General features: G+C 51.0%; 1 protein-coding gene across 1 annotated transcript in view; it reads right to left on the bottom strand.

Annotated features, from left to right (window-relative positions):
* Positions 1-22,549, bottom strand: part of bcor (BCL6 corepressor) — a 42,434-nt gene extending 19,885 nt beyond the window's left edge. The window contains 8 exon segments of the mRNA XM_083776809.1: positions 1-65; positions 68-289; positions 1,988-2,347; positions 3,778-3,955; positions 4,690-4,746; positions 6,330-9,566; positions 9,868-9,943; positions 21,685-22,549. The exon segment at positions 1-65 is cut by the window's left edge and continues 62 nt beyond it. Coding sequence (XP_083632935.1) covers positions 1-65; positions 68-289; positions 1,988-2,347; positions 3,778-3,955; positions 4,690-4,746; positions 6,330-9,566; positions 9,868-9,870 — 4,122 coding nt within the window. The 5' untranslated portion in view covers positions 9,871-9,943; positions 21,685-22,549.
* Positions 22,550-26,782: the final 4,233 nt, after the last annotated feature.

Genomic DNA, 26,782 nt, shown 5'->3' with positions numbered 1-26,782 from the left:
CCTGTCGTCCATGTTGAGGTCGCTGGCGCGGACCTTGCGGTCCCGCTGGCCGCAGGGCTGCTGCAGGGCTTGTTGGCCGGAGGAGGGGAGGAGGCCCGCCGCCGCCGCGCGGCTGAGACGGCCACGGCGGCCTCTCCAGCTTGACCTCGGGCCGGTCGGGGGATGGGGACGGCGCCGGGGACGGCCGGCTTGCTGAGGCGCAGGCCCGTCAGCTCGATGCACACCTTGAGCTTCCTCACCTCCTCGTCCTCCTCCTCCTCGTCGTCGACGCAGGGCTGCGAGCACTCGTCTGGGACAAGGAGGAGGTGCACACATTTATAGAAATATATATGCCGACCTTTACACATATATATTATTACATTATATTACATATATATCCCATTCTGACCTGAGGTCAGATTCTACAAATGTCTTCTACATCCTGACAGTTTTCATTCTGACCTGAGATCAGATTCTAAGAATGTCTTCTATGTCAGTCGCTCTTCGATTTTTCAAAAATAGCAGACCTACAAGCTCGTAGCGCGCCACTCGGTGGCGCGCTATGAGCTTGTAGATCTGCTATTTTTCAATAGCTAAAGCATAACATGATGCTAACACCAAAATGGGTTCCCGTTCAGATGGGTTAATACATATTGCCACATATTGCCAATTGCCCATACATGGGCAATTGGCCACATGCGTCCACACCAATATCACAGTATGATTGATTTCAGCTGTTACAATTCCAAACATGCAACCATGACCCGCTTCTATGTTAGTAGCTGAATGACTAGTATTAAAATGTAATCGTCTTTTGTCATGTCCAATGTATTTGGCATTTAGTTCATAAAGTTAATGACTATAACTAAATGCATTTGAAATTAAATTATATATATTTTTTCTCCAGGATTCCAATTCAAAAGATATCAAAATAAATATTCAGGATTTCAATTGAAATCAAAACTGCTACGACAGTAATGTGAATACTGCCCTCTGGGATGAGTGTGGAACTATGGTGGCCCCTCTCCAACATCAAAGTTGCCCCCCCCCCCCCCCCCACCCTGATATATATATATATACTGTATATTGTACAGCTGCCTATGCTCACGGACAGCCCCGGCAACATATTATAAACTACACACATGGAACGCAACGCCCAGAACAAAGGGCATTAGCCGTTACAGACCACAAAACCTCCTCTGAGCCTCACAGCTCACACACACACGCGCCAGGCAGGCAGGCAACCGAATTTGAAACAGAAGGAAAGCACAAGGTGACGGAGAGGAAAGATATTAAAGAACTGCATACAGAGAGAGAGAGAGAGAGAGAGAGAGAGAGAGAGAGAGAAAGAGAGAGAGCAAACTAAAGGGAGCGACTCCCCCCCTCAAAATTCATGTGTGTGTGTGTGTGGGGGGGGGGGGGGGTGGATATTCCACTCGTCTGCCAGCGCTGCTGGAAGAGCGAGAGAGCGATACCTCATGCCAAAAAAAAAAAAAAGGGGAAAAAAAAAAGAAAAAAAGGAGGAAAGCAACCCAAACAGACGAGGGAAGAAAGAGAAGAGATGAAAAGAGAAGAAGAAAAGAGCAGCTTTGAAGAGGGCGGGTAAGCACAGCGGAGGAACGACAGCGCTGAATAGAAGGGAGAATGGCTGCCCACCCCTCCCTCATCCACCCCCATCCACCCCCCCATCCACCCCCCCAAACTCTCTCTCTCCCGCTCTCCCCCTCTCTCTCTCTCTCTCCCCCTCGCGCTCCGCTCAAAGACAGGATTAAAAGACTTCTCCGCTCTGAGCTGGGCTGCCACTGCCACACAGAGACACACACAGGAAGGGAGAGACGGGGACAAAGCGGTTTGTGGCGGCGTGTTTTTTAAGGTGGGATTGATCGGGGAGAGAAGTGATGAGGGGCAGTTCACTACAACCTGCCGTATGAATATGAAGATGCGAAGGCGTGGAGAGAGAGAGGGCAGAAATTGAGGGCGAGTCAGTATAGACGACAACGTTTCTCACCGGCAGCAGCACAGAGCTTGGCTCTTTTCTCCGGGTGGGACGCCTTCATCTCCCGCTCCCATCCGTCTTCCTCCTCCTCCTCCTCCTCCTCCTCCTCCTCCTCGTGGCAGAGAGGGCGTTTCCTGGTGGGCCCGGCGATGTCCTGGAGGTGCCCGTTGGCCGGTGCCAACGTGGGGGGCGAACAATAGCCGCCTTCAGAGTCTCTCGCTGCCTTCCTGGCTCCCTCGTACATGAGCGGCCCTCCTTGGCCACCGCTCCTGGCCCCTTCTCGGGCCCCCTGGCCGGGGGACGGGGGCTCCCGCGGGCCCCCGCACCTCTGGAGGACTGGAACCCTGTTGTTGCCGTAGGCTGGCCGGACACCTGAGTGCACAGGGTGGGGGGGGGGGGGGGGTTGGAAATATAGGGGCAACGGGGAAAGGAATATCCGGGGAGGGAGGGAGAACCGGGAAAGGCAAAAACAAGACGGCAGGAGATGAAAGGGAAAAGGGGGACAGACGAGGGAGGGAAAAACATGAAGGGATAGACCCAGACGGACGGACCGACCACCAGGCACGATGGGAGGAAAAGCCCAGAAACATGGGGTGGGGTGGGTGGGGCACAGGGGGAGGAGGAGGGGGGGGGGGGGGCAGGAGGGAGAATGCCAGTTAAACACCAGCCAGCTTTTATTCTCCTTTAAAGACAGGCAGTAAAACTTTGATGGGGTAAAGACTTTTTAATCTGATGCGAGGCGAGCCAGCGGTTCTCCTCTCGACTGGTTCGAGGCGGCCGCTCGCTCGCTCGCGCTTCCATTCAGGACAGAGGAGAGAAAACATCCTGCGCTCTGCTCTCTCTCTCTCTGCGTGTGCGCACGTCACCACCCTCCCCCTCCCCCCCCCCACCTCTGTCATCCCCCACGGCATGACCGCGCCGCCACGCCCTTCCCACACAGAGCGTGACTCTAGCCCCTTAACCCTCCCCCCACCCACCCACCCACACACCCACACACCACCCCCCCCTGCGCTCGCTCTCTCTCTTCCCTCCCTCTCTCTCTCTCTCTCTCTCTCTCTCTCTCCCTTTCCCTCTCCGTGCCATAATTAGGCTCACACGTCAGCCCCGGCCTCGCTCCAACACACAGCTGGGCTCCCAGCCAACGTAAGTAACCCCCCCCCCCCCCCCCCCCCACCCCTCCTCCTCCTCTCTTTCCGTTGCGCTCTCCCATCCGCTTTCACCCGCTAACTCTCCCCCGCATTCACTCTGACTCGCTGTTGCTGCCCCTCCTCCTCCTCCTGCTGCTGCTGCCGCTGCTGCTGCCCCCCCCCCCCTCCCCCCACCCCTCCTTCTCTCGCTCGTGCAATCTCTCCCTCCCTCCCTCGATCGTCGCTCCGCGCAGATAAGCACAAAAGGCTTCTTGAAAATAAAACTCCCTCGTGCTCTCTCTCTCTCTCTCCCTCTCTCTCTCTCTGGCGCTTCTTGCTTGTGTAAGCGTGTACGTGTGTGTGTGTGCACGCGCACACACACACACACACAACACACGCATGGTCGTGCGTGTGCGCTGAACAGGGAGGGAGAGAGAGAGATATCGTCTTTTCAGAGTGACCTAGTCTTGCCTCAGCGTTTGGCGCATGTGCGTGCGAGTGTGCATGCGCGACCGTGTGCTTTTCGCGCGCGCGTTATGTGAAAAGAGCCGATTTTCCGTGCGTGTCCCTTTCAGAGCGTTCCGCTCTCGGAAATAGCGTGTGTAGGTGTGCGTGTGTGACTGTGTGTGTGTGTGTGTGTGTGTGTGTGTGTGTGTGTGGTGCTGGGTTACTCACCCTCCCTCTCTCCCTGCCTGGTGGTGTGTTGGCAGTGTTCCAGCTCTCGCTCTCTGCGCTGGCCGGCGGCCAAGTCCCGTCCTGCTGCCACAGCCAAGGCAGACACGCACACGCCGCCGCCGCCGCCGCCTCCCTCCTTCTCCTTCAGCTCCAGCTCCGAGAACCGCATCATTGCCCGCTATGCGCACGCACACACGCACACACACACACACACACACAACACACACACGCATGCAGACAAGACAACGCGCGCGCACGAACACACATTTACGTATAGCAGACACACAGGACACAAAAGACAGACACACACACACGCGCGCACACATACAGAGAGAAACCCATGAAAACCACTCACTGTCTGCCCTCGCACCGCACATACACCTCTCTCTAAGCCTCAATCTGGTCTCAACAGCTAACCGAAGCAAACATTGCATCAGAAATCACGTTGTCTTGACAACAAAAAAACAAAAAAACTACCAAAAAACAAACAAAATAATATGTCAACGAGTAAAATGTAATAAATAATAAAAAAAATCAATAAAACACACAAGGACAGAGAGACAGATAAATCAACAAGCATGGCATCCAGACATGGGTTAAGACTAAAGGCAGCCACTGTGAGTCCATGCGCTCTGGGGCCCTATAAGTCCTGGCATCTCCCTTCCTGAAACATGAACACAGCTAGGAAACACATATGACTAAAGCCCTGAGGCACAGAGAGAGAGAGAGAGAGAGAGAGAGAGAGAGAGAGAGAGAGAGAGAGAAAGAAAGAACAACAGAGATAGAGAGGGGAAAGATAGGCAGAGAGAGAAAATAACTGTGGAAAAATAAGAGATCGAGAGTGCAGAGAAATAAAGGAGGAGAGAAAGCCTGTCTGAGGGGTAGATGTGATAAGAAATGTAAAGAACTGACCTCCCAGTTAGCAGCAGGTTGACTTATATTACTCTCCTCTTGTGATATGACTTCCATCTAAGCAATTAGAATGGGGGGGCTCAATATTCTGTCCATCATTTCATTTTTTTTTTAATTACTTTTTTTTTTTTGCATGTCTTTCTCTTTTTTTTTTATATATATACATTCAACAACAGGCAGCCACAATCCCACAAAGCAACACAGTCAAATAAAATGAGTCAACAGGTTCAATCATGAGAATAACAGCATCAAAACTATCAAATTATTCACATTCTGAACTGGAGTCATGCAAAAAAGATTTCGTAATAATTTAGCTTTTTTTTCCGTCAGAAAAGGAATGATTATCAGTGATTTTGCAGTGGCCACTCTTTCAACCAGATCTCCAGGTTAACATCAACGTAGTAGATATCCAGAAGATAAATTATTTGATAGCTTTGTGTGTGTTGCGGCTCTGCATCGGCGAGCGTGACACAGACAAACCACCAGGTTTTTCAGGGGGGTGCGTTATTCGCAACGACATGTGCATATAACGCCGGAGACATGTGCAACCCATTAACATATCTGCCTCAGTCGCTAAACATCCAATATGCCGCATTTCATGTTCCTGTGCTTAACGCTAAGCAGAAGGGGCCAAAGACACCAGTCTAACATAAATAGCTTAACTGTGCGTATATGAGTGGGAAGGGGCTGAAAGGTCGATGGCACACCGCAGGCGGCATTGCTGGTAATTGTGTGTCTGTGTGCGTGTGCATTCATGAGTGTCGTGCGATGTGAGTGACGAGCCGGGGCCTTTTAGCCAAGGGGGAGAGAGAGTTATGACCTTGGACAGCAACCAGGCCCAGTAGGACGGGGGGGGGGGCTCTAGGGGAGAGGGGGGGGGGGGGGGGGGGATAGCACGGGAGGGGGGGAGGGGGGGATGGGGGCATGGAGCAGAGTGCTAAGAGGGGCCCCCAAAGAGGGGCTGCCGGTGGATTTGAAGCACACTGTGGGGGCCCCCTTTCAGCTCACCTTTTGGGTTAAGCGTAGCCAGAGGCACTGTGTTGAACCATGAGGCAGCCACACAGTCACGCTCTCAAAAACTATATAGTAGTGGCGCTCCATAGCACAGTCAGCAGTAACGCATTGCTGTTAGCGCCAACCAATTGCACATGGACGCACACACAGGGTGTTGCACCTCTGAACGAGGGAACAACCTTTAACACGGACTGTTCCCTAATCAACATACAGGGGATGGCAGTCTAGGTTAACCTTTGAACTGCCCTTCGACTAGCTTATTGCCGTGGCAAGTTGGCCTGGCTTCAAAAACTACCCCTTGCACAAGTTCACTGAGGAAATGGTACCGCAGTAGCAGTGGTGTGGTGTGCAAGTAAATGTTGGCCCTATATCGCTCTGAAATCTACTGCTTGTGTCTGAATATTGTGCCATGGATGCCAAGCAGGGACACTTAACCCCAGCAAAAAGAGGAGGATTTACAAGATCGATTGCGTCTTGGATCGTGTATGAGGCAAACTAAAAATGTGTGTTCCAAATGTGTATACCGCCATGGTGCCTCTGCTCAGTCAGTGACCACAAAAAAAACACACCTCTCCCATTCCTTTCCCACCCTATAATCCCGCTTTCCACAGTGCTGCGGGGCTCACCTGCAGCGCTCTCTGCTCGCGGCTCAGTTTGCTGGAGTCGGCGTACAGCTCAGTGGTGACGCATTTGAAGCGGTCGCCCACGTAGCCCGAGGAGTTGGCGATCCTCTTGGCCAGGCTGGACCTCCGGGAGCCTTTGGAGGACCCGTGGCACCCCTCCTCCCCGTCGTCCTCGTCCACCTCTCCGTGAGACTCCTCCGGGTCCACGATGCTGTCCTCCCGCTCGGCGGCGTCCCCCCTCTCGAGCCCCCTTTCCCGTCCCTCCACGTCCCTCCCGGTGGTGTCCGTGCGGTACAGGGCGGGGAGAGGCGGCGGGGCGCGTCTCCCCCTGCCGTCCCCTCGGTCCTTCCCGTAGAAGCCGGAGGTGCGGGCGCAGCGCAGGGTGCTCGGGTCCTGGTCCTCGGGGTCGGAGCTGAGGCTGTGCTCCTCCTCGGCGCTGTCCTCGGCTCGGAGAGCGAGGAGCGCCGGGGAGGTGGGAGGAGGACTGGACGTCGCGCCGGGATAGCCGCCCGTGTCCTGCTGGGAAACCCTCGGCCTCCCGAACGGAGCCTCCGACTGCCGCTCGGCGTGGTTGTGCTTCAGGGAGGGGCTGTGGTGGTGGTCACGGTGGACGGTGTGAGAAGAAGGGTGCTGGTGGTGTTGGTGTTTTGGCTCGGCTTCGGTCTTCGTCTGACTCTGGCTGCCATGACAACATTCATTTTGGTTGACCTTAGCGGCGGGCACTGGATGAGGCTGCTTGTTGACAGCCGGCGTGGACTCCACGTCCGTGTCCGAGTGAACGAGGTCGATGCAGACAATCTTGTCTCTGGAGGACAACGATGAAGAGAGGGTCTTGGCGTGCCCGCCACCACCGTGCTGCTGCTCCCCCGCATCCCTCTCGGGCTTCACTTGGCTCCCCTCCCCCGCCACCAGCAGCACGCCGCCGCCGCGGTCTCTGTGACCTCCACATTCTTCGGCGGGGCCCCTGGGCGGCTTCTCCTGCCCCCGGGGTTTAAGGCTCGCGTCGGCCCTCTCCTGGGGCTTGTTGGTGTCCGCTTGGTGAGGCTGCATCAGAGGATGGGCCATCTCCTGGGAGTTGTAGGTGAGGTACTCGCCTCCGGGACCGGCTGGGAGGCTGTGGTAGGGCGCCATGGGGTGTTTGGCCGCCAGGTGGGACGGGTAGAGGCTGTCCAGCAGGACCGGATGGGGGTAGACCGGGCCTTTCCCCGCGAGGGGATGGGAATGAAGTGCCATGCCGTCGGGGATGGAGTAGTGGAGGTACCGGTTGGCGTAGGCCAGGCTGTGGTTCAGGTAGGCGTCGCTCTGAGGCAGATACAGGTGGCCCGGAGGATGGCCGTTCTCCAGACAGGGCCGCTTGTACGACGGCACGTCCGGAATCGTCTCGCCTCTCTTGGAGGCCTGGGAGGACTTCTCTCTCTCCGACTCCCTGTGGTGGCCCGGCGCCGCGCCGGGATGCTCCGACTGGCCGGGGCTGTGTTTGGCCCAGTCGCCGCCGTTGGGCTTGGGGGAGACGGGCCTGGACGTGACCAGAGAGGCGGAGGAGGGCACGGCGTGGTTGGGCTCCCCTATCCTGGGGCAGGAGGAGCTGCGCTGCTGGGGAGGGACCCTCTCCAGGCCCTTGTGTTTGATGACGGAGGGAGAAGAGCCTTTGGCTTGGGGAGGGCCCTGGTCCGCGTTGGACCTCGGGGACAGGGGCCGACCGGGGGTGTGCTGTGTGAGAGAGGGTGGGGGGTTGGGCACCACCCAGGAGGAGTGTAAAGTGCTGATCATCTCTGGCCTCTCAGAGGCCTTGGAGGAAGTGCTGCTGACCACAGAGTGAGGGTGCAAGGGGGGAGACATGGACAGTGTCTCCTTTAAGAGCTCTCGGCTGGGAGCCATTCCGTAGCGCGCCCCCGGAGCCAACGTGTCCATCTTGACGGGGAATCCGTTGGGAGGCAGGCCAAACTCCAGCATCCTTCCCGACAGGTCGAGGGGCTTCTCGGCTTGCTCTTTGGTAGCGGGGGGCTGATGAGCGGGCCGGTCAAAGCTAGTCTTGGAGGGGGACCTGCTCGGCCTTCTCTCGCCCCCTCCTCTGTGATCGGCTGGCCCGTCCCTGGGCCTGGGTTTGTGAGGACTGGGCCGGGCGGGAGAGGGCTGATCCCCCGCGGCCATGCTGCTCACAGAGAACAGATGAGGCATGGACTGGGAGGAAGAGGAGGAGGAGGAGGAGGAGGCCGCCGAGGTGGGTATTCTGGGGACCGGCCTCTGTAAGTCCATGGAGCTGTCGATGAGGGCGGGAGGAGGTTGTGGAGCTTGCGGGTGGCGAGAAGAGGCGTGAGGAGAAGAATCGACGGGGAGGCTGCTGTTGTTCCCGCCGGCGTTGCCAGTACTACAGTTACTGTTGTTGTTGACGTTGCCGTTGTTGTTGTTGTTGCCGCCGCCGTTGGGGCCTTTCCCGGACGGGGGTCGGCTCGGCTTGCCGATCCTGCTGGGCGACCGCTCCCTCTCCGATGGGTGATGTTGCTGCTGCTGCTGACCGTGAGAAGGCTGGTGGAGCTGCTGGCCGAACGGAGGCCCCACGTTCAGCCCCTTGTCCTGGCAATGCACCATGGTGGGGGCCACCGTCACGGCGGGGATCCTCATGGGGGGCGCCACCATGGGCGACGAGATGGGAGAGGGGGGGTAAGGCGTCATGTAGAAGAGCCGCTCGGCGGCGGAGGTGGCGGCCGCGGGGCCCTGAGCCGAGCACAGGGACTGATAGGCCAGGTGCTGCGGCAGATAGGGGTTGGGCTGGCTGAGGAGCGAGGCCTTGTACATGCTCAGGGCCGCGTACTTGGACGAGTCCATGAAGGGATACATGCTCGCTTCGGGGTAGGGGCTCAGCCAGGGCAGGCGGAGGTAGCCGCCGCCGGCGCCCGCCAGGCCGCCCAGCTCCGACGGCTTCTCCCCACCGGGCCCCATTCCTCTGCGGTCCAAGCCGCAGGGCTGCGGAGGCCCCCCCGGGGGCCCGCCCTTGTAGAGTCCCTGCAGGTAGCCGTTGGTGGCCTTGCGGCTGTCGTGGGGGGACTCGGGCTTGTAGATCAGCTCCTGCATGCCTTCCCGGCCGTAGGCGAGAGGGTGGGCCGCTCCCTCGCGGCCCTTCTCGGCCGTCAGCGCCCGGATGCCCGGGTAGACCACGCCGCCGTGGAGGCGGAGGCCCTCGCGCATCAGGGCGCCTCGGTCCAGCCCCATGGCTGACAGAGGCGTTAACCTCGCATCCACCTGATAAAAAGAGAAACGGCGAATAAAAACGAATACACGGCAGCACACAAATATATATATATATATATATACAGAGAAATACCATTTGAATGTGTGCGTGCAATGCAGATAATCTTAAAGCCATTAACCAAAGCATCCACTGCAACAACAACAAAAACACAGAAACAATTTAGCAGGTGACAGATGTCCGGTAATGCCAGGTGGACACGCTGGCATCCAAATAAAAGAAACGGACCATGTGTGTATAGTGCCAGATAATGGCAACGTGCACGGGGCAGCTAACGGAGCAGGGCGGACTTGCCATGTTTTGTGTGATGTGGTTTCCTTGTCTTAGTTCCAGGTTGGTCTGTGCCTCAGCATCACGAACAGATGTTGCCCTGCGGAGACGAGCAAACAGTTAGCACTCAGTGTCTGGGGTCTACCACATGTGCACATACACGCCACAACAGCTCTGTTGTGATGCCACGGTGGACCAGTTTTTTTCTTTTTTTTATAACTTTTTTTTAAAGTTGTTTTTAAGTCTCATAGTGGTGAACTTAAAAAACAGGGAAAAAAACGATATACAGTATGTTAACTTTTCAGTTGTTTAACCCATTTTGGGGCGGGAACCCCTTTCGGTGTTAGCATTATGTTGTGCTTTAGCTATTGAAAAATAGCAGATCTACAAGCTCATAGCGTGCCACCGAGCGGCACGCTACGAGCGGCACGCTACGAGCTTGTATAGGTCTGCTATTTTTGAAAAGATCGACCGACATAGAAATATAGCTTTTTCAGAAAACTGTCAGGATGAAGAAGACTTTTTTTTTTAATCTGATCTCAGGTCAAAATGGTATATAAAGTGAATAAATAACATATCGACACGCGTAATGTTTCCATTGTACAGCAATTGCGTGTGACGATGCTATACAGCCAACGTGACGCTTTCACCAAGAGCAGCTGTCCGCATTTACAGATGACAGAGCCACCGCAGCCCTTTCAGCGCAGCAAGAGAGAGAAGCGAGAGAGGGGGGGAGGGGGGGGGGGGGGGGGTATGGTGGTGGAGCAGAGCACAGCACGAAGGGGAGACAATTGCTCTGCCAGCTATATCTATCATTGTACTTCCTCCTGCGCCGTCGTCTCTCCCCCTCTCTTGCAGACACACACTGCGTGCGCGCACAGAACGCACTCATGACCCCAATGGAATATAGTCGCAAGAAATGAAAGCAGTGTGTGGCCCCCTTGCGCTGGCCCCCTCCCTCCTCCTCCCACCCGTCAACACCCCTCACACGCCCCCCCCCCCCCCTCCCTCCTCCCTCTCCTCCTCCTCCTCCTCCTCCCCCCACCCCGGCCCCCCTCCTCCTCTCCCTCCACCACCCTCTAGCGGCCCCTCTCTCCCGCCCACCCAGTGGGCTAGACGAGCATTGTGGGGGCCGCCATCTATTCAGTCACGTTCTCCACACACTGGTTTCTCTGTGCCCTCCTTGACCTGCTCGCTCTCTCTCCCTTCCCTCAGCCGAACGGAGCGAGCCAAGATTATACATCAGAGACCGCTACGGTGGGAGACCATTTACCGCCCGCCAACACACGGGGCCACAGATCAACAAACACTCGCACCAACACACATACACACACACACACACACACAGGGAAAAACAGACAGGCACTGAGGCACACACTTTGAATTGAATATTCAAGGGACAAATAGTAAACAGACCAAAATGGAAAATTAACAAAAACGGTGATTCAGCAATAGCAGGCCAAATGCTGCCACAATATTTCCCATAACAATACAAAGACTACGATGAAACACAGTGACCCCGTGAATATTTAGCATATTATTTGTGTCGAGTCAAAAAGTATTGTGTAACGGACTGCAATGTAAAAATACTAGGCTGACTTTTAGAAAGATTTAATGATGAGCAGCCAATAGACCAGCGAGTATTTGACAATACACTGTCATTTTGTTTTACTGATTCAGAGCATTAAACACATTATGAAATGAAAAATGTTCAAAATACTCCCACTCCCCCCCCCCCCCCCCATCAGAAGGATTAGAGAATCTACCCATCATGCATTCAATTCAATTGGGCTTGATTGGCATGAGAAAACATACGTTTACATTTGCCAAACAAGCAAACAGGAAATAAAGAAAACCTAAGAAACTATCAAGACTAGTAAATGTATGTACATAAATAAAATAAATACAACTATAAAAAGGGAATAAAGAGGTGTAAATAGAGCTGTGTCACAGACAAACAATACTAATTGTGCTGCTGTTTGGAGCAGTTATATACATGTAAGCATAACTAGTTGGTATGAAGCATGTGAAGCAAATTTGACAATTTTCAAGTGCATCTCAAAAGTACAATGCAAAAAGCTGTGACACTCATGTGTGTAAACAAACATGTAGGGTGGCATTTCTATGAATATTTACACAACATAAAATACAGCGTCCATGCACAACATTAGCTACCGTATGCCTAGTTTGTCAACCTGTGGATTTTTTTTAACAAAGGCAGGGTAGGCTAAGTGATATTGTTTCGACGAAACAATGTTTTTGTCGTGGTTGTTAAAAGCACCATATTCTGATAGTAATCATTGCTAACGAGGGTCTCCCCATCCCTTTAATTATCAGGAAGTAAAAGAAATTATAGTGTTCCAGTTCCAATTGTGTCTGCTAATTTATTTGTGTCACTTTTGTTTAATCTGTATCTTGGCTGAGTTCTCTATCCTGATTGGATAAAAGGGTATCCCAAACCTGGCTGAAAATGCATTTTCCGTTTAACACTATATAGCAAGTACTACAAGGCACAAGCAGGCTATATAGAGCATTTAACTTACCCTACCTTTAAGTAAAGAGTTACCGAATTTGATGTTTCCAATCCATGAAGCAATTGCCAATTACAAGTTTACGCTTATTTTTTGTATAGGGTCGGTATAGGCCTATATGCCCAGTTGCCTACAGAGAAATTAGACCTATACAGAACTTGGAAACTTGGGTTAATGTGATAAAACTGTTTAACCCATTTTGGGGCAGGAACCCTTTTGGTGTTAGCATTACGTTATGCTTTAGCTATTGAAAAATAGCAGATCTACAAGCTCATAGCGCACCACCGAGTGGCGCGCTACGAGCTTGTAGGTCTGCTATTTTTGAAAAATAGAACGACTGACATAGAAACATGGCTTTTTCAGAAAACTGTCAGGATGTAGAAGACATTTTTAGAATCTGATCTCGGGTCAAAACGGGTTAAAAATAAATCATGAACGTAGCTGCGTGGGTCAAGTGACGTTCAATAAAAATGTGCTCCGAGATCTGGGCTCCAGATATGCCTCCCCCATTAGATTATCCTTGGATGTCAGAGCGGACTACCCATGAAGTGCAGCTGGGGCAAAAACAACATACGCGCACTCGAAGAGCCGATGCGAGGATTAGGCGGGCGAGTGGGGAGAGAGAACCGGATCCCTAACCCATTCTGGACTGAGGTCGATTTTAGAAAAAAGGCTTCTAAATCCGGAAAAAAATCTGAAAAACCTAGTTTCCATGTCAGTGGTGCTCAACCTTTTTCATGTCAAGGACCCCCAGAATTATCTCTATTGGTCCACGGACCCCCCCCCCCCCCCCATCTCAAAATATGTAGTTCCAGGGACCCCCCCCCAGAAGCAAATATTTTAGTTCAAAATGTTCGATCTGAAATATATATAGTCAAAGATTTGCGCCACATTTTAACGATTTTTCAAAAATAGCAGACCTGCTATCTGCTAGATCTGCTAGATCTGCAGATCTGCTATTTTTCAATAGCTAATAGGGTCTCTACAACAATGCTTAAAACACCAAAAAAAAGGGGGTTCCCGCCCGGAATGGGCTAATATAGTAAAAAGCGAAGCCTGGCCATGCTCAACAGTATGCTGAGAGCACATGCAAGCAGGAGAGAGAAACTCTGGCTCTTCGATCATCGCAAAGCAACGCGTCTGTGTGAGCCTCACGCTGCCGCCGCTGGCACGCCGCTTTTATTACCGTGACCTGAAGCCCATTAATCAGCCTCTCGGGGCGTTCGACAGAGCTCCTCCCCCTCCTCCCTGCCCCCCACCGGCCTTGTCACCCCCCCCCCCTCTCTCTCATCCCAAGGCCCGGCCTGCCTTAAACAACATCCGCATCTAACGGAACTGACTGCATGCGCGCGCGCGTGTGTGTGTGTGCGTGTTAGGACAAACAGATATTGTCGTTGAGAAATGCGCCATACCCTCATGCGCGCAGTGTTCCCCCCCCCCCCCGCACACATTGCTTAACCCATTTTCCCCCTACGATCAGATTCTAAAAATGTCTTCTACATCCTGACGGTTTTCTGAAAAAGCCATGTTTCTATGTCAGTGGTTCTTCGATTCTTCAAAAATAGCAGACCTACAAGCTCGTAGCGCGCCACTCGGTGGTCGCGCTATGAGCTTGTAGATCTGCTATTTTTCAATAGCTAAAGCATAGCATAATGCTAACACCAAAAGGGGTTCCCGCCCCGAGAATGGGTTAAGTTGCAGTGCAAAATTACAGCAGCCATTAAGAAAAACGTGTGTCGGCGGAGAAATGCTGAAGTTGGCCAGAATTGTGTGGTCCAATGTCGATGTCCACGCTTACACGCTTATATAAAACAAAGCTATACCGCCCATTTATACCGCCCATTGTCCGTAGGCTACCATGTGTCTAATGGAGTTATTATAGCCTATAGGCCCCTACGCCCCCGAGTTGAAGACATCTGGGGAAGATAAATTAAATTCACTTTGACACTATCACAGCCACACAATGTGTGCGTCCTATAAACGGTTATCTGCAAGTCGCAGTCCACACTTCCCTCGTGGCCGCCCAACCAAAAGCCTTTTCGCTTGTAAGACCGTGGCACCTGTGCACTCGGGAGACATGCGAGTTCCATGAAATTAATAGTCTTCTTGTCCGGCAACGACGACAGGTTAAAACCATGTTTCTCCTGCTGAGGTTTATAATAAGATGGCGCGTTGCCTGAGTCATCTGGCGTCAAAGCTATATAGGCTTGTCAGGTTTTGCGTGCAGTTCAACTCAGCACCTTATAAGCTCGCACTGGGCCCAACCTCTAATTGAGAGCTTGTTAAAATTGCGCCGACAACCATTTGCACACAATAGGCACGCACCTCGCTGTACACAAACATAATCCTCCGTACTTCATTGGGCACTGGGTGACTGCGCATCACCAACCCCAGCCGCTTATTGTTAAATGCCATGTGTGCGTCAGAGAGAGAGACAGAGAGAGAGAGAGAGAGAGAGAGAGAGAGAGATCTACAGCAGGAAAAGAGGAGAAGGCTGAGTGCGTTGACGCCCATTCCCGCTGCTAAGAATAGTTTGCGCAACAAACAACTCCCGACGGCCATCCAATCCATCACAGTGGCCGGCAAACTAAGCGAGCAGGCAGGGGGGGGAGGGGTGGAGAGGGGGACTGGGCTGCGTTTATAAAACAGACCGCTGGAGCGGAGCTCGATTCGCACCATTAAACTGAAAACCACCGGGTGTTTTTTACCGAGCTGCGTTAGTAGCCTGGTGTCCGGTGGCCAATTGTAGGCTATGTTTGGAGGAAAGGAGGGGGCGAAAACGGTTAGTTAAAAGAGTTCAAGAGAGAGAGAGAGACTGTGCAGAAAGAAAAGAAGAAAAAAAGAAAAACAAGACAGCGAGCGTTGTCTCCAATGCGACCAAGTCCGCTTCCTGTGATTATTGCGACTTGAACTTTGGGTGACCCGTCATACGTGGCGGAACGAGCAACCGGCGCCGCTGATCATTTCCTCCCCGAGCAGCGCTGACCCTTCTCCCCGGCCTCTCTGCCTCCCGTCAGAACCTTTCCTTTGCGTGCAGCAGCGCACCGTTTCCGTGTGTGTGCCATGTGTGTGAGACACACACACACACACACACACACACACACAGACATAGATCTACTTTGAGGGAGGAGGAGGGAAAAAAAGAAAAGAAAAACAGGGCACGAATACACCGTGATGGTGTTATCTGTTGCCTTCGGTGTGTTGTTGTGGCAGTAAATGGGACGTGTGGGGATATGAGACTAGGACGCCGGGCCAGGCTGTGCCGTGCTATAAGCGAGTAGGAGTGTAGGCGCCCTCTTGCTCTTTGTCCCTGGCGTTCTGCCAAGCTCTCGCTCTCTCCCTCTCCCTCTCTCTCTCTCCCCCTCTCTCTCTCTCTGAAGCGCAGAGCTCCGATCGACTTAAAAAAAAATGCGGTGTGACGCAGGATAATCTCCGCAGCGACGGGGGTGGGGTGGGGATAAACACGGATTAAATGCACACACCACAGCGACGCTGTGCGTGTGTGCGCGCGCGCGCATACGTGTGCGTGCGCATGTGCGTGTCGAAAGGAATGCAGCGCATACCGCTGGTGAACAAAACATAAATCAGCGGTAGCAAATCTCAGTAAAGGCACGTCTCTTTTTAGCACCCTCCTCACTAAATTGGCTGCCGAGATCAAACCCGCACTAACCAACATATTCTCACCCCCAACCCCAAGCACAGGCCTCCCCGCTCCCTCTCCCTCCCTCCCTCCTTTGTGTGCCTCGCACCACCAGAGGAAAGGCACGGACGGAGGTTGGTTGGCTGACTGGCTGGCTATATGCAGAAGCGAGGGGGAGAAGCTGGAAGGAGCCAACGTTGGATCTTCAGCTGTCACATTATTAGCAGGCCGAGTTGTAAACAAGGCCTCCCGTCCTCCCGAGCCGCTGCACAGCCGCACGCAAGTCGGTGCACGGGACAATCCCCTCGGCAGCATGGCAGGCAACAACGGCGACATTGTCTGGCCCCGTGCTGTCACTGGAGAACGGGCGACCGCTGCTGAACTGGCCCTATTCATGCCGCGCCAAATGAGGACTAAATGGCCCTTTATGTCTCCAAAGGGGTCGATTGTAATAGGGATGCGCATGCGAGTCGCCTCGCGTTCAATCGGGGTCTCTTGACTTTTCTTTGAAATGCACAGACGCTTTTGTTTATTGAATATTTCTGATTAAAAACTGGCAAATAAGCCCAAAGTCGATCACCTCCCGTATAACAGGGAGCTTACATGAGGGATCATGGCTGGTGGTTTTTTGGATTAGCTTCTTCATTCATTAATTTAAACAATTAGCCTAGCAATTTAGCCAGGTTCCAAATTAGGCTATATGCATGCAAAGACCCAATAACTCATTTCTTGGATACAGGAGGGTGCGGTGGGTAATATACTCTATTGCCATCATCGCGCTGCGCTGCTGCAGAGTGTCTGTGGGATTTCGTCAGATAGACGCCCGAGGCTTTAACATCTAAAAAACAAACGAGGACGCTTGATCAAGACGGGGCCTGCAGAGACGAGAAGGAGCGTGAGGTGATGATGTGTCATCATTATTTTACCACCAAATCCATCTTCCAAGTCTAGGCAAGGCAAGGTCAGTGTGCCCGACACAATGCAAATTAATTAAAATATAGGCCTTAATATCAATACAAATATATATTTTGACTGCAAAATACTAGGAGCTTTTGTTTAAGCCATTTTGGGTGGGAACCCCTTTTGGTGTTTTAAACATTATGTTGTAATTTAGCTATTGAAAAATAGCAGATCTACAAGCTCATAGCGCGCCACCGCTACGAGCCTGTAGGTCTGCTATTCTTTTTAATCGTGAAAATGTGGTGGAAATCTTTGAATATATATTCTTTCAGAGCGAACGTTTTTAACTCAAATCTTTGCTTCTGGGGGGTCCCTGGAACAACATATTTTCAAATGGGGGTTGGTGGCCAAATACATATATTTTTGGGGGTACTTGACATGAAAATGTTTCAGAACCACTGACATAGAAACATAGTTTTTTCAGAAAACTGTCTTGAATTGATTTAGAAGATATTTGTAGAATCGATGGTAGGTCTAAATGGGTTAAAAAAAAAAGAAAACAACAGATAGCCCATACCTCAAACTATATTAGTTTCTTTCGCCTATTTTTCTACAAAGCTATTCGAGTATAGGGCTAAATGTCGACGTTTATTTTATCATCGAAAAAATTGCATGTGAATGTATTTGCGCACACAGCCCGTTCTACAGTGACAGGTTTTCCTCTTCTTTGGCGCTGTGGGTGCCGTTCACTGGCGGGGGCAGTGACACGTCTCTCTGCGGGGAAGTGATCCGTGCGGCGCTCCAAACCTCAGCGGAACAAAAAGCTTTGTGGAGCGGAGGAGGAGGAGGAGGAGGAGGAGGAGGAGGGAAGAGAAGAGAAAAAAAAGGCTCTCCCGTTTCAGCGCCAGGTCCCGGGAGGCCTGGACGGAGCACAGCTTCAATCAAACCGTGACGTCTCCTCCGGGAGCCATGCAGCGCTGTAGGAAACCCGATCTCTCTCCGCGGCTCTTTGCCCATGCATTTCGCTTTTGTTCACATGCACCTCGCATGAGCAACCATGAGCGCAGAGAGAGCCCAGTGAAGATTGGTTGTCTTTACCCACCACCACATGAAAAAAAAAAACAAGCGCAAAGACAATAATGCATTTTCCCTCCGTGGGATAGACAGGCTACAATGATCGCCACGCAACATGTCTTCTGACTAATTAACTGATTAACGGGCTGTGCCTTTAACGTCTCGTGTCAAAACAAGACGGATATATGCGAGTGTTTGCCCTCGCGATCGAAATGGATTTTATCGACGTATTTACGCGCACGATTGTCCTTGCCAGTTCATTGATTCAATGGGTTACAAAGCGACCAAACATTGGTTAACGCCTTAATTGCCTGGAGTTATTTAATCCATTAAATTCTAGCACCCAGTCGACTCAAATCATGGCAACGGAGCACTTTTACGGACGGACCGGATGTTGTTCCGGATGTGGCTGTAGCAGCTAGATGTAGCCAGACCACTCAGACGACAACGGGAGGTAAGAATAAATCTATCGAGACTAGGGACTGGACAGCGGAGGGCCGTCTAAAACAAGATCTTTTTTTATAATTAGACGGGATGATTTGGATTGCGAGTTATTAACGTTTTAAGATTGTCGTTGTCGTCGGCTAAACAGGGGGGGGGGGGACATTTTCGATGACGTCTCACTGTTGCGCAACATCAAGGATTGCACAACAGGCGCTCCCAGGCTGTAGAGCGATGCGATCGGTTTTCATATCAATAAACTTCGTCTTTTGGACAAAACGTTGTCCTGGGCGTCGGGCGTTACTAATAGAAAGGACAAGGGCGTTCTAGGTATTAATTAATAGAGCGCCGAAGTCCTGACGTCACTCCTGGTTCTGCCTGGTTCACGGAAGTAATTTCTCTATGGAGAATAACATGGGCTCATCCTAAACTCATCTCATATAAGCATTGTGGTCCAAAAAATAAACAAGCTGTCTCTGCATTATTGTCAGAGAGGTGTCTCTCACTCTGTATCGTTTGCGACAGTCAGTCACTCATATATGATACAGTCTGTTTCTAGCGAAAATGTAAATAATTCAGTAGCAGTAACAATAGTCAGTCGATTCTTCATATCCATATGAGTGAAAGGGCACAGTTCTTATATGAGGAGATCTAAAATGAAATCCCCCTATGGGGATTACAATGCAAATAATGAACTGACCCTGTGGATTTGCTCCCTCTACTGATATTGACGTCAAACTTCGCCTACACACTAGTTTAAACCTATAGAGCACTATAGGTTTAAACTAGTGTGTGGGCGATGGGATTGTCCTATAAAACGCATGCAGCCGACACCATCTCCCCAGCCGCCCCACACACACACACACACACAGGCGTACTGTCACAAATACAACATCCATTGCGCAGCATGACAACACCCAGTGCCGAAGAGTTACTGGCCTTAAAGGGATGGCCGTTTAAGGGATGGCCGTGGCACCCCACGCTCCAAAAGGCAGCCCAACCAGGGGGCTTATTTATCTTAAAAGTGTCAACCACGTCCACAGCCTTTTCATTTCTATTTTGACCTCTCGCAGACACCTGGAAAACAGATCAGCCCCATGCTGACCTCATAGCACAAAATGGAAAATGATGCGCCAAACAGTCCAACGGGATGCACTATAAATAAACTCGGCACACACAAAATGTAAAGCATCTGTTTCATAGGGTTCCAAGTTCTGACAATATATTATAAACTTTCAGGGTGCTTTATCTGTATCCAGTTTGACATTGCTTGTAGTTTTCGGGGAATCGTGCAACGCTTCGTGTCCTGTCCTTTCAAAGTTTGTTAGAGCCAAGCTCCAGGGAAGCAGGCTGAAATAGTGGAGCGCATTGGCGGCATAATACCCAAATCAATTATTTAAATGGTGGCTGTATAATGGATGACCTCCGCATTTACAACAGGAATTGTCCAGCGTTTCACTTATAGCCAAATAACTCAACGGTGGGATATCATAAAAAAAAGGTACATTGTAAGCCAAACCCCCCCCAGAGAAGACCCAAGCCCATTAGTGCCAACAGGCCAATCCAAACCCCAGGACTCAAAAGCCTGCAGCCAGATAAGAGCATGCTGTATAGCCCATCACAAGTGGTATCGTCCCCCCCTTGTGTGTCTCCCCCCCCACACACACACACACACACACGTTGGTCCCCCGCTGTGTGTTTCTTGTGATCACGAGGCCTCGCTTCCTCGATCCTGTTCCAAGCAGGATGTTGGGAGATATATACCATATAGGCCTGTATATAGTGCCTAAGTGCACCCACGGTCGTTTCCACTTCCCGGCCATGTCCCCTCGCTATAAGCTCGTCAATGAGCTGGAACCAGCCAATATGAGAGACATCGATCGTGCTAAGAGAGCGTCCTCTAATTAGTGCTTCGGTGGCTGTAGGACAAGCAGGAGGCACTATATGGTAGCACACAGGGGTGTCTTCTGGATGTGGGCGGTATAGATGTTCCCGACTATATACAAGGCAAAGATTGGCAATGCATGGACAATATAGGAGGCAGGCGTGAGACGTTGAGACGGTGGCACCCGAAATGCAGCTGTTTAGCGTATGTACCGTAGTATATGTATACGGTCACATACATAGAGAACACCTGCAGGGCTGGCAGGGCATGAGTCTGTTTTCCGTCAACTAGACGGGAGACCGCTGGGGAGGAGTCCCGTCTGAAGACCTCCTCCTCCTCCCTGCCGACACTTTACCTCTGGGACCAAGAAGACTCATCAACGTCCGCTCTCTGTCCAAACACCCACCCCCCACCCCGCTAATACATGCACACACAGAAACACAGACACACACACACACACACACGCGCGCGCGCATCACGGGGATGCCCTCCAACGTAGTTGAACCGTGTGTAAACGGAGCAGCCAGTTTGCTATGCTCTTGGCAGGGCGAGGCTGGATTCCGTAACCTTGTTTAGCGCAGCAGAAGCCCGCGCGTACACACACGTCACGCAGCCCCAAATACACACAGTCACACACACACACACACCCCACACGCGCACAACACAAATACACGCACGCAACAACACACAATAGGAGTGTGAATAGAAAGCCCATGAATATTCAAAGGAGCGGAAAATATAAATGGCACTTTCTGGTCCGCTAATCTATATCGGACGGGACGTCCTTCTCTTCTCGCCTCCTCGGGCAGTATAGAAGAAGACAGTGCCCACCACGACACCACCACACCACACCACACCGGGGCCGTCCAGCTGACAGGACGGCCATACGTATAGAGGCCAAGCTCAGGGCCGGCCCGGATCATTAAAAGCCGTACGTGTTATTTATCAACCACATGCCACTGCCCCGCCGAAACGCACAAAGACCACCCTATGCGCTATTCTTAGAAGTGGTCGTTTCTCTCCCAGCTCTCCCTCCCTTCTCTCTCTCCGCCGCACGATATGGCGTTGAGGGTCCATTCTAACAACACATCGCGCACGCACACACTGACACACACTCACTCACACACACACTGTGACACACACACACACACACCGTGTTTTATGAGAGATAGCACGCCGTTTCTAAAGCATAGATCCGTCCGGGGGGGAGAGAATTTAACTTGTGTGTGGTGTTTCCAACAATGTAATGGTGTTATGTATGATGAGTGCATTCATTCCGTTCGAGGGATTCTTTTTTTATTTGCATAGACCACCAGCGAAAACAAACAAGTAAACAACACACACATCACACACGCATATTTTTGTCTCACCTGGTTAATTTGTGCTATTTCCAGACGTCGTCTGTGTGAGCCCAAACTCACGCCTTTTTCCTGTTTTGCCAAGTTAACTGCGAGAGCAAACGATCCGTGCGTGTATAGCCTACGTAGACTACAGTCTGGTTACGGGTCCGTCTGGCGAAACGGACGATTCCGACCAAATACCAAAAAAGTGTCTCAACAGCGTATTATCCACTTTGTCCAGAAACGGAACGAGTAGGCCTACATATTATACAGAACCCACACACGTCTTCATCTATTGTCTGCAGGCAACTCTCACCGTATTTTTCTAGCAGACTTTCCCCCCTGAAATGTCACTTTAAGGTTTCCATGAAAGACGGCGAGCAGAAGACCTTGCGCGGAAAGAAGAAAAAGCCTCACACAATTCAAAGGAAATCCCCCCCAAAATCCGTCAAAACACCGCGTCCCATAGCGTTGAATCTGATCAACAGCGACCGAACCCAAGGATACAGGTGGCGGAGGGTCCGCGGACTAAAAAAAAAAGAAAAAATTAATTCAGCTCGCCCGTACCTCACAGCAGCGCAGCGCCATGTTGGGTTTCATCGGAGCACGCCGTTTCAAGAAGCCTCCGCTTCCACACACACACACACACACACATATACACACACACGCTACACTCCTCGTCGGGTCCGCCGCGTCCCGTTAAAAAAAATGGCAATCTTCCACCCAAGAGGAGTCGTGGACGGTAATCCGAATAGCTTTTTGGTTTCGTAGTTGTTTTCCCCCAGTGAAATAAAAAGGGAAAAACAAAAAAAAAACACCACCCCGATCGGAGCTCCGGTTCGTGCGGAGGAGCGGAGCTCACGGGAGTGCCGCACAGAATGGATGAACGCCGCGAGCCGAGCGACTCGCTCTCTACTCCCACTCGCGCAGACTCTACCCAGAAGGCCAGTCGGGAGACCGCAATTACCATAAGCCTCCAGCGCACGGCACGAACACCACACACACACACTACTACACACACACACAGGCACGCGCGCACACACGCACGCGCGCGCGAGCTGCCTCGGCGTAAACTCCAAAACCGGAATAGGTTATGGCAGAAGAGAGAGAGAGACAGCAGCAAAGCAAGGCAAGGACGCAGAATAAAAAAAAGACAGAAAGAATGGGTGCGCTTGTAAAGGGGGAATGCATGACTATATATATAATACTATACTACACAGTGGAATCCTCTGTGTTATTTAACTCAGAGAGAGTAGCCTACACATGTAACTGTTTGGGGATGGGGCTGAATGCTGATCTGAAACACCTAATATGTGCTCATATAGGGTATTCAAGTTCTAAAGGAAACTGCTAAGTGTGTATAGCCTAAACCAGCCCGGCAGTGGAAAAAATAAATAATGTGGAGCCTCTGCACTGGGCGACTAAATCATGGGACCAGACGATGACTCATTTTCACAGAATAACGTCAACACATTTCTACCAGCAGATTCTATTAAAAGGTAGGGTAAGTGATATAATATGTTGGGTTAAAACAAAACGTTTTTTTTTTGTTATCACTATTATGCTGATAGTGCTGTAGAGTGTTTGTTCAATAACAGGGGTCTCTCCAGCTGCTTTATATTAATAAACAGACATTTTCAGGCAGGTGACAACATTTCAGCCAATCAGGAGAAAGTATAGCCATTTACCCTCTTAATTGTTATAGTGTCCTAGCTCCAATTGTTTCTACTCATTTCTTTGTGTCATCATCACTTACGATTCCACTTGTTTAATGACATGGAGACTAGGATCCTGTTACTAAACAAACACTATATCAGTGAGTAGGCTACTATCACAATAGTGCTTTTTAACACTTATTTTAACCAAAGAAAATCATATACCCTACCTTTAAGTAGCAAAGTGAACATATATAGGATACTGGATATATGTTGTTGTAGTCATGTTGAGTGTCATGCCATTTTCTTTATTTTAAAAGTCGTGATCGGCCTGGGCCGTGCAGGCTCAGCGGTCTAGGCACCATATGGTAATCCAGTCTGGCAGTGTGCCGCGGATTTGACTCCCGACGGCCTTTACTGCATGGGGGGGGTGACCCCCATCTCCTGTCAGCCTATACTGTCTATCCCTCCGCAAAAAAACATAAAAAATAAGTCGTGATAACATTGATGCTCATGTGTACCCTCAGTCCTAGCCTTAAGGTCCTTAGAAACAGTCAGCTATTAACGCAGACATTGTCGCCTGGATCAATGACAGGTCTGCTCAAGAGCGGTGCGACAACGCAGGCGTAAAAAAAAAAGCTAAACAGAATCCAGGTCTGATGTCGTGTGCGACAACCTAAGGCAGAGAGTATTTCGGGCCGGCACATCCGTTAGATGTATTTCCCCCGGATACGATATTTTTCGACCAATCACAACTCTTGTTTGATTCACAGAGAATGTCAACGGATTTGTAAAGCGTCAACCTCATACTTCCACCAAAATCCCGCTACTTCCACCGAAACATATAATACAGCGTAGGTCTTGCCTATAGCCTGGGCAGCATTCCTTTTTGGGTTTATGATCCGGTCGGGAGCAGGATGATATCTTGTACGTCATGTTGTGGTTTTGTAGTCATCAGGCCGGAACCCTCAAACCAGAACTTTCTTCCCCTCAAACCGGAAAGAATAATACCTTCCCAATAAAAGTGTGACTCTCTCTCTCTCGTATAGCCTGCGATGAGAATAGAATTTCCCAGTGGGATAACCAAGGTATACAGACGCTAAATAGTCTCTGTGAAAAGTACACGCATGCACATTCATATTTTAGAAATCAGCGAAACTACACAGCATCGAGGCTTTTATCGGGAAGGTATTGTTCTTTCGGTTTGAAGAAAGGGAAGTTCTGGTTTGAGGGTTCCGGCCTGATGACTACAAATAGTACAAAACAATGACTACAACAACATAACGTAACGGTATATCATCTGCTCCCGACCGTTTCACACAGCCTTTAGTAACACAGACCAGGCTTTCCTCCGAGGTGGAAAGCCTGGTGACGCAAGGTTATAGCGTGGATGCTGTGGCATGACGTGGGGTATATTTAACCAGCAGTGCTTCTCAAAGTGGGGTCCGGGGGAACCCCAGGGTTCCTTGAGGGGTTTCCATGGGGGTATCCAAAATTATTCTATTTAGGAACCAAATGGACCCTTACGGTCTGTAACTAAGTCATAGCCTGGAAACCAGATGAATATACCAACAGGAAAAACAAATTCCCGGGGAGATTGGTCTGGCACTCCTCAGTTTGAATTACATTTCACTCACTCCAGAGTTGAGGGTGACCAATCGGAGCCCACTATTCAGAGTGACATGTTTGCTGTGACGAAGGGGATCTGCTTGTAACGATCCCTTAGAAATACATCTTCCACACACCAAAGTTCTAGACTTAAATCTACACATGACAGTGATATTAGTGTGGCCATGGAACCCCATGGCTAGAAACGTCCAGCAGACGAATGTCGCGGTCACAATGTATAGGAATTGCTTTGGGCAGGCAGAAGGACGTGTCCCATTTAGCACACACACACACACACACACAACACACACACACACACACACACACACACACACACACACACACACACACACACACCGGGTCCTCGTTGTCTCCCCTACACCCCGCACACTGAATTATGCCCCACGACAGTCACTATACAAATCTGTGGCCTAATGCTTACCAAACTGACACCTGGCATGGCCAGACTATATAATGTCACTGAGGGCATTATATATATATATATATATATATGTGTGTGTGTGTGTGTGTGTGTGTGTGTGTGTGTGTGTGTGTGTGTGTGTGTGTGTGTGTGTGTGTGTGTGTGTGTGTGTGTGTGTGTGTGTGTGTGTGTGTGTGTGTGTGTGTGTGTCCGAGAGAGAGAGAGAGAGAGAGAGAGAGAGAGAGAGGAGAGTCTGCTCAAGGCTGGGGCACATCTGCTCGGGCTCCCATGTCAAGTGAAGGAGTAGGCTATGAATATCCAGCCTGAGGTGTGTGTGCGTGTGCGTGTGTGTGTGTGCGTGCATGTGTAAAAAGTGAGAGCATGGATACAATGCGAGTGCCTGACAGACAGGCAGGCCGACACAGAGAGAGACAGAGACAGAGAGAGAGAGAGAGAGAGAGACAGAGACAGAGAGAGAGAGAGAGAGAGAGAGAGGAGTAGGAAAGCAGAGTTGGCAGGGGAAGGTCTGGGTGGGTGCTTTTTGCGCAGCTGTTGGAAGTAGGAGTTGCACCAGACGGTTGCGCACACACACACACACACACACACACACACACACACACACACAAACATGAAAGCGTGTTGAAGCTCACAAGATCTCCCTTTCTTTTTCTCTCTCTACACACATATTATGTATGCACGCACGTGTACGCACACACACACGCACGCACACACACACGCACGCACACACACACACACACACACACACACACACACACACACACACACAGACACAATCTGTCATTTTTGGTGAGTGATACCGTTGTGCAATGAAGTATAAAAGAGGCTTAAGAGAAGGAGAGTGAGGTGTAGAAAGGACCGGGGGAATAGGGCTGCATTACTCTCACACTGGAAAGCATCAAACCACAGTATAGCTTGCAAATGTAGTGGAGGAATTATTAGAATTACATCATCATTTTTGAGTGGTGCAACCGCTCCAAGGAACAGCACTGTCCGTGTTGTTCACCTATATGTGTTGGTTCACCTGTGTGTCCGCCTATGTATGTGACGAGTATGACTATGAGTACCAGTAGGGGCGCTGTTGTGCCAGAAACAGAGAGAGAGATAGTGCTGTACTGTTGCCTGCTAATGAGAGGGCGAGAGAGAGAGAGAGAGAGAGAGAGAGAGAGAGAGAGAGAGGGGAGTTGCACCACTCAGTTCACACGGGTGTGATTTTTTATTTGTTGTCAAGCATAACCTCTTTATCAGAACCACTCTCTCTCTCTCTCACTCACACACACACTCTCTCTCTCTCTCTCTCTCTCTCTCTCTCTCTCACACACACACACACACACACACACACACACACACACACACACACCTGGGTTTAGCCCAGTACAACCTGTCGGGATGTCAGAGTTGGGGGTTACACATGTTGACTTGGCTG

Source organism: Protomyctophum parallelum, assembly GCF_964188405.1.
Source record: "Protomyctophum parallelum genome assembly, chromosome: 11".
Classification (NCBI taxonomy): domain Eukaryota; kingdom Metazoa; phylum Chordata; class Actinopteri; order Myctophiformes; family Myctophidae; genus Protomyctophum; species Protomyctophum parallelum.
This window is presented reverse-complemented; position numbering and strand designations above follow the sequence as displayed.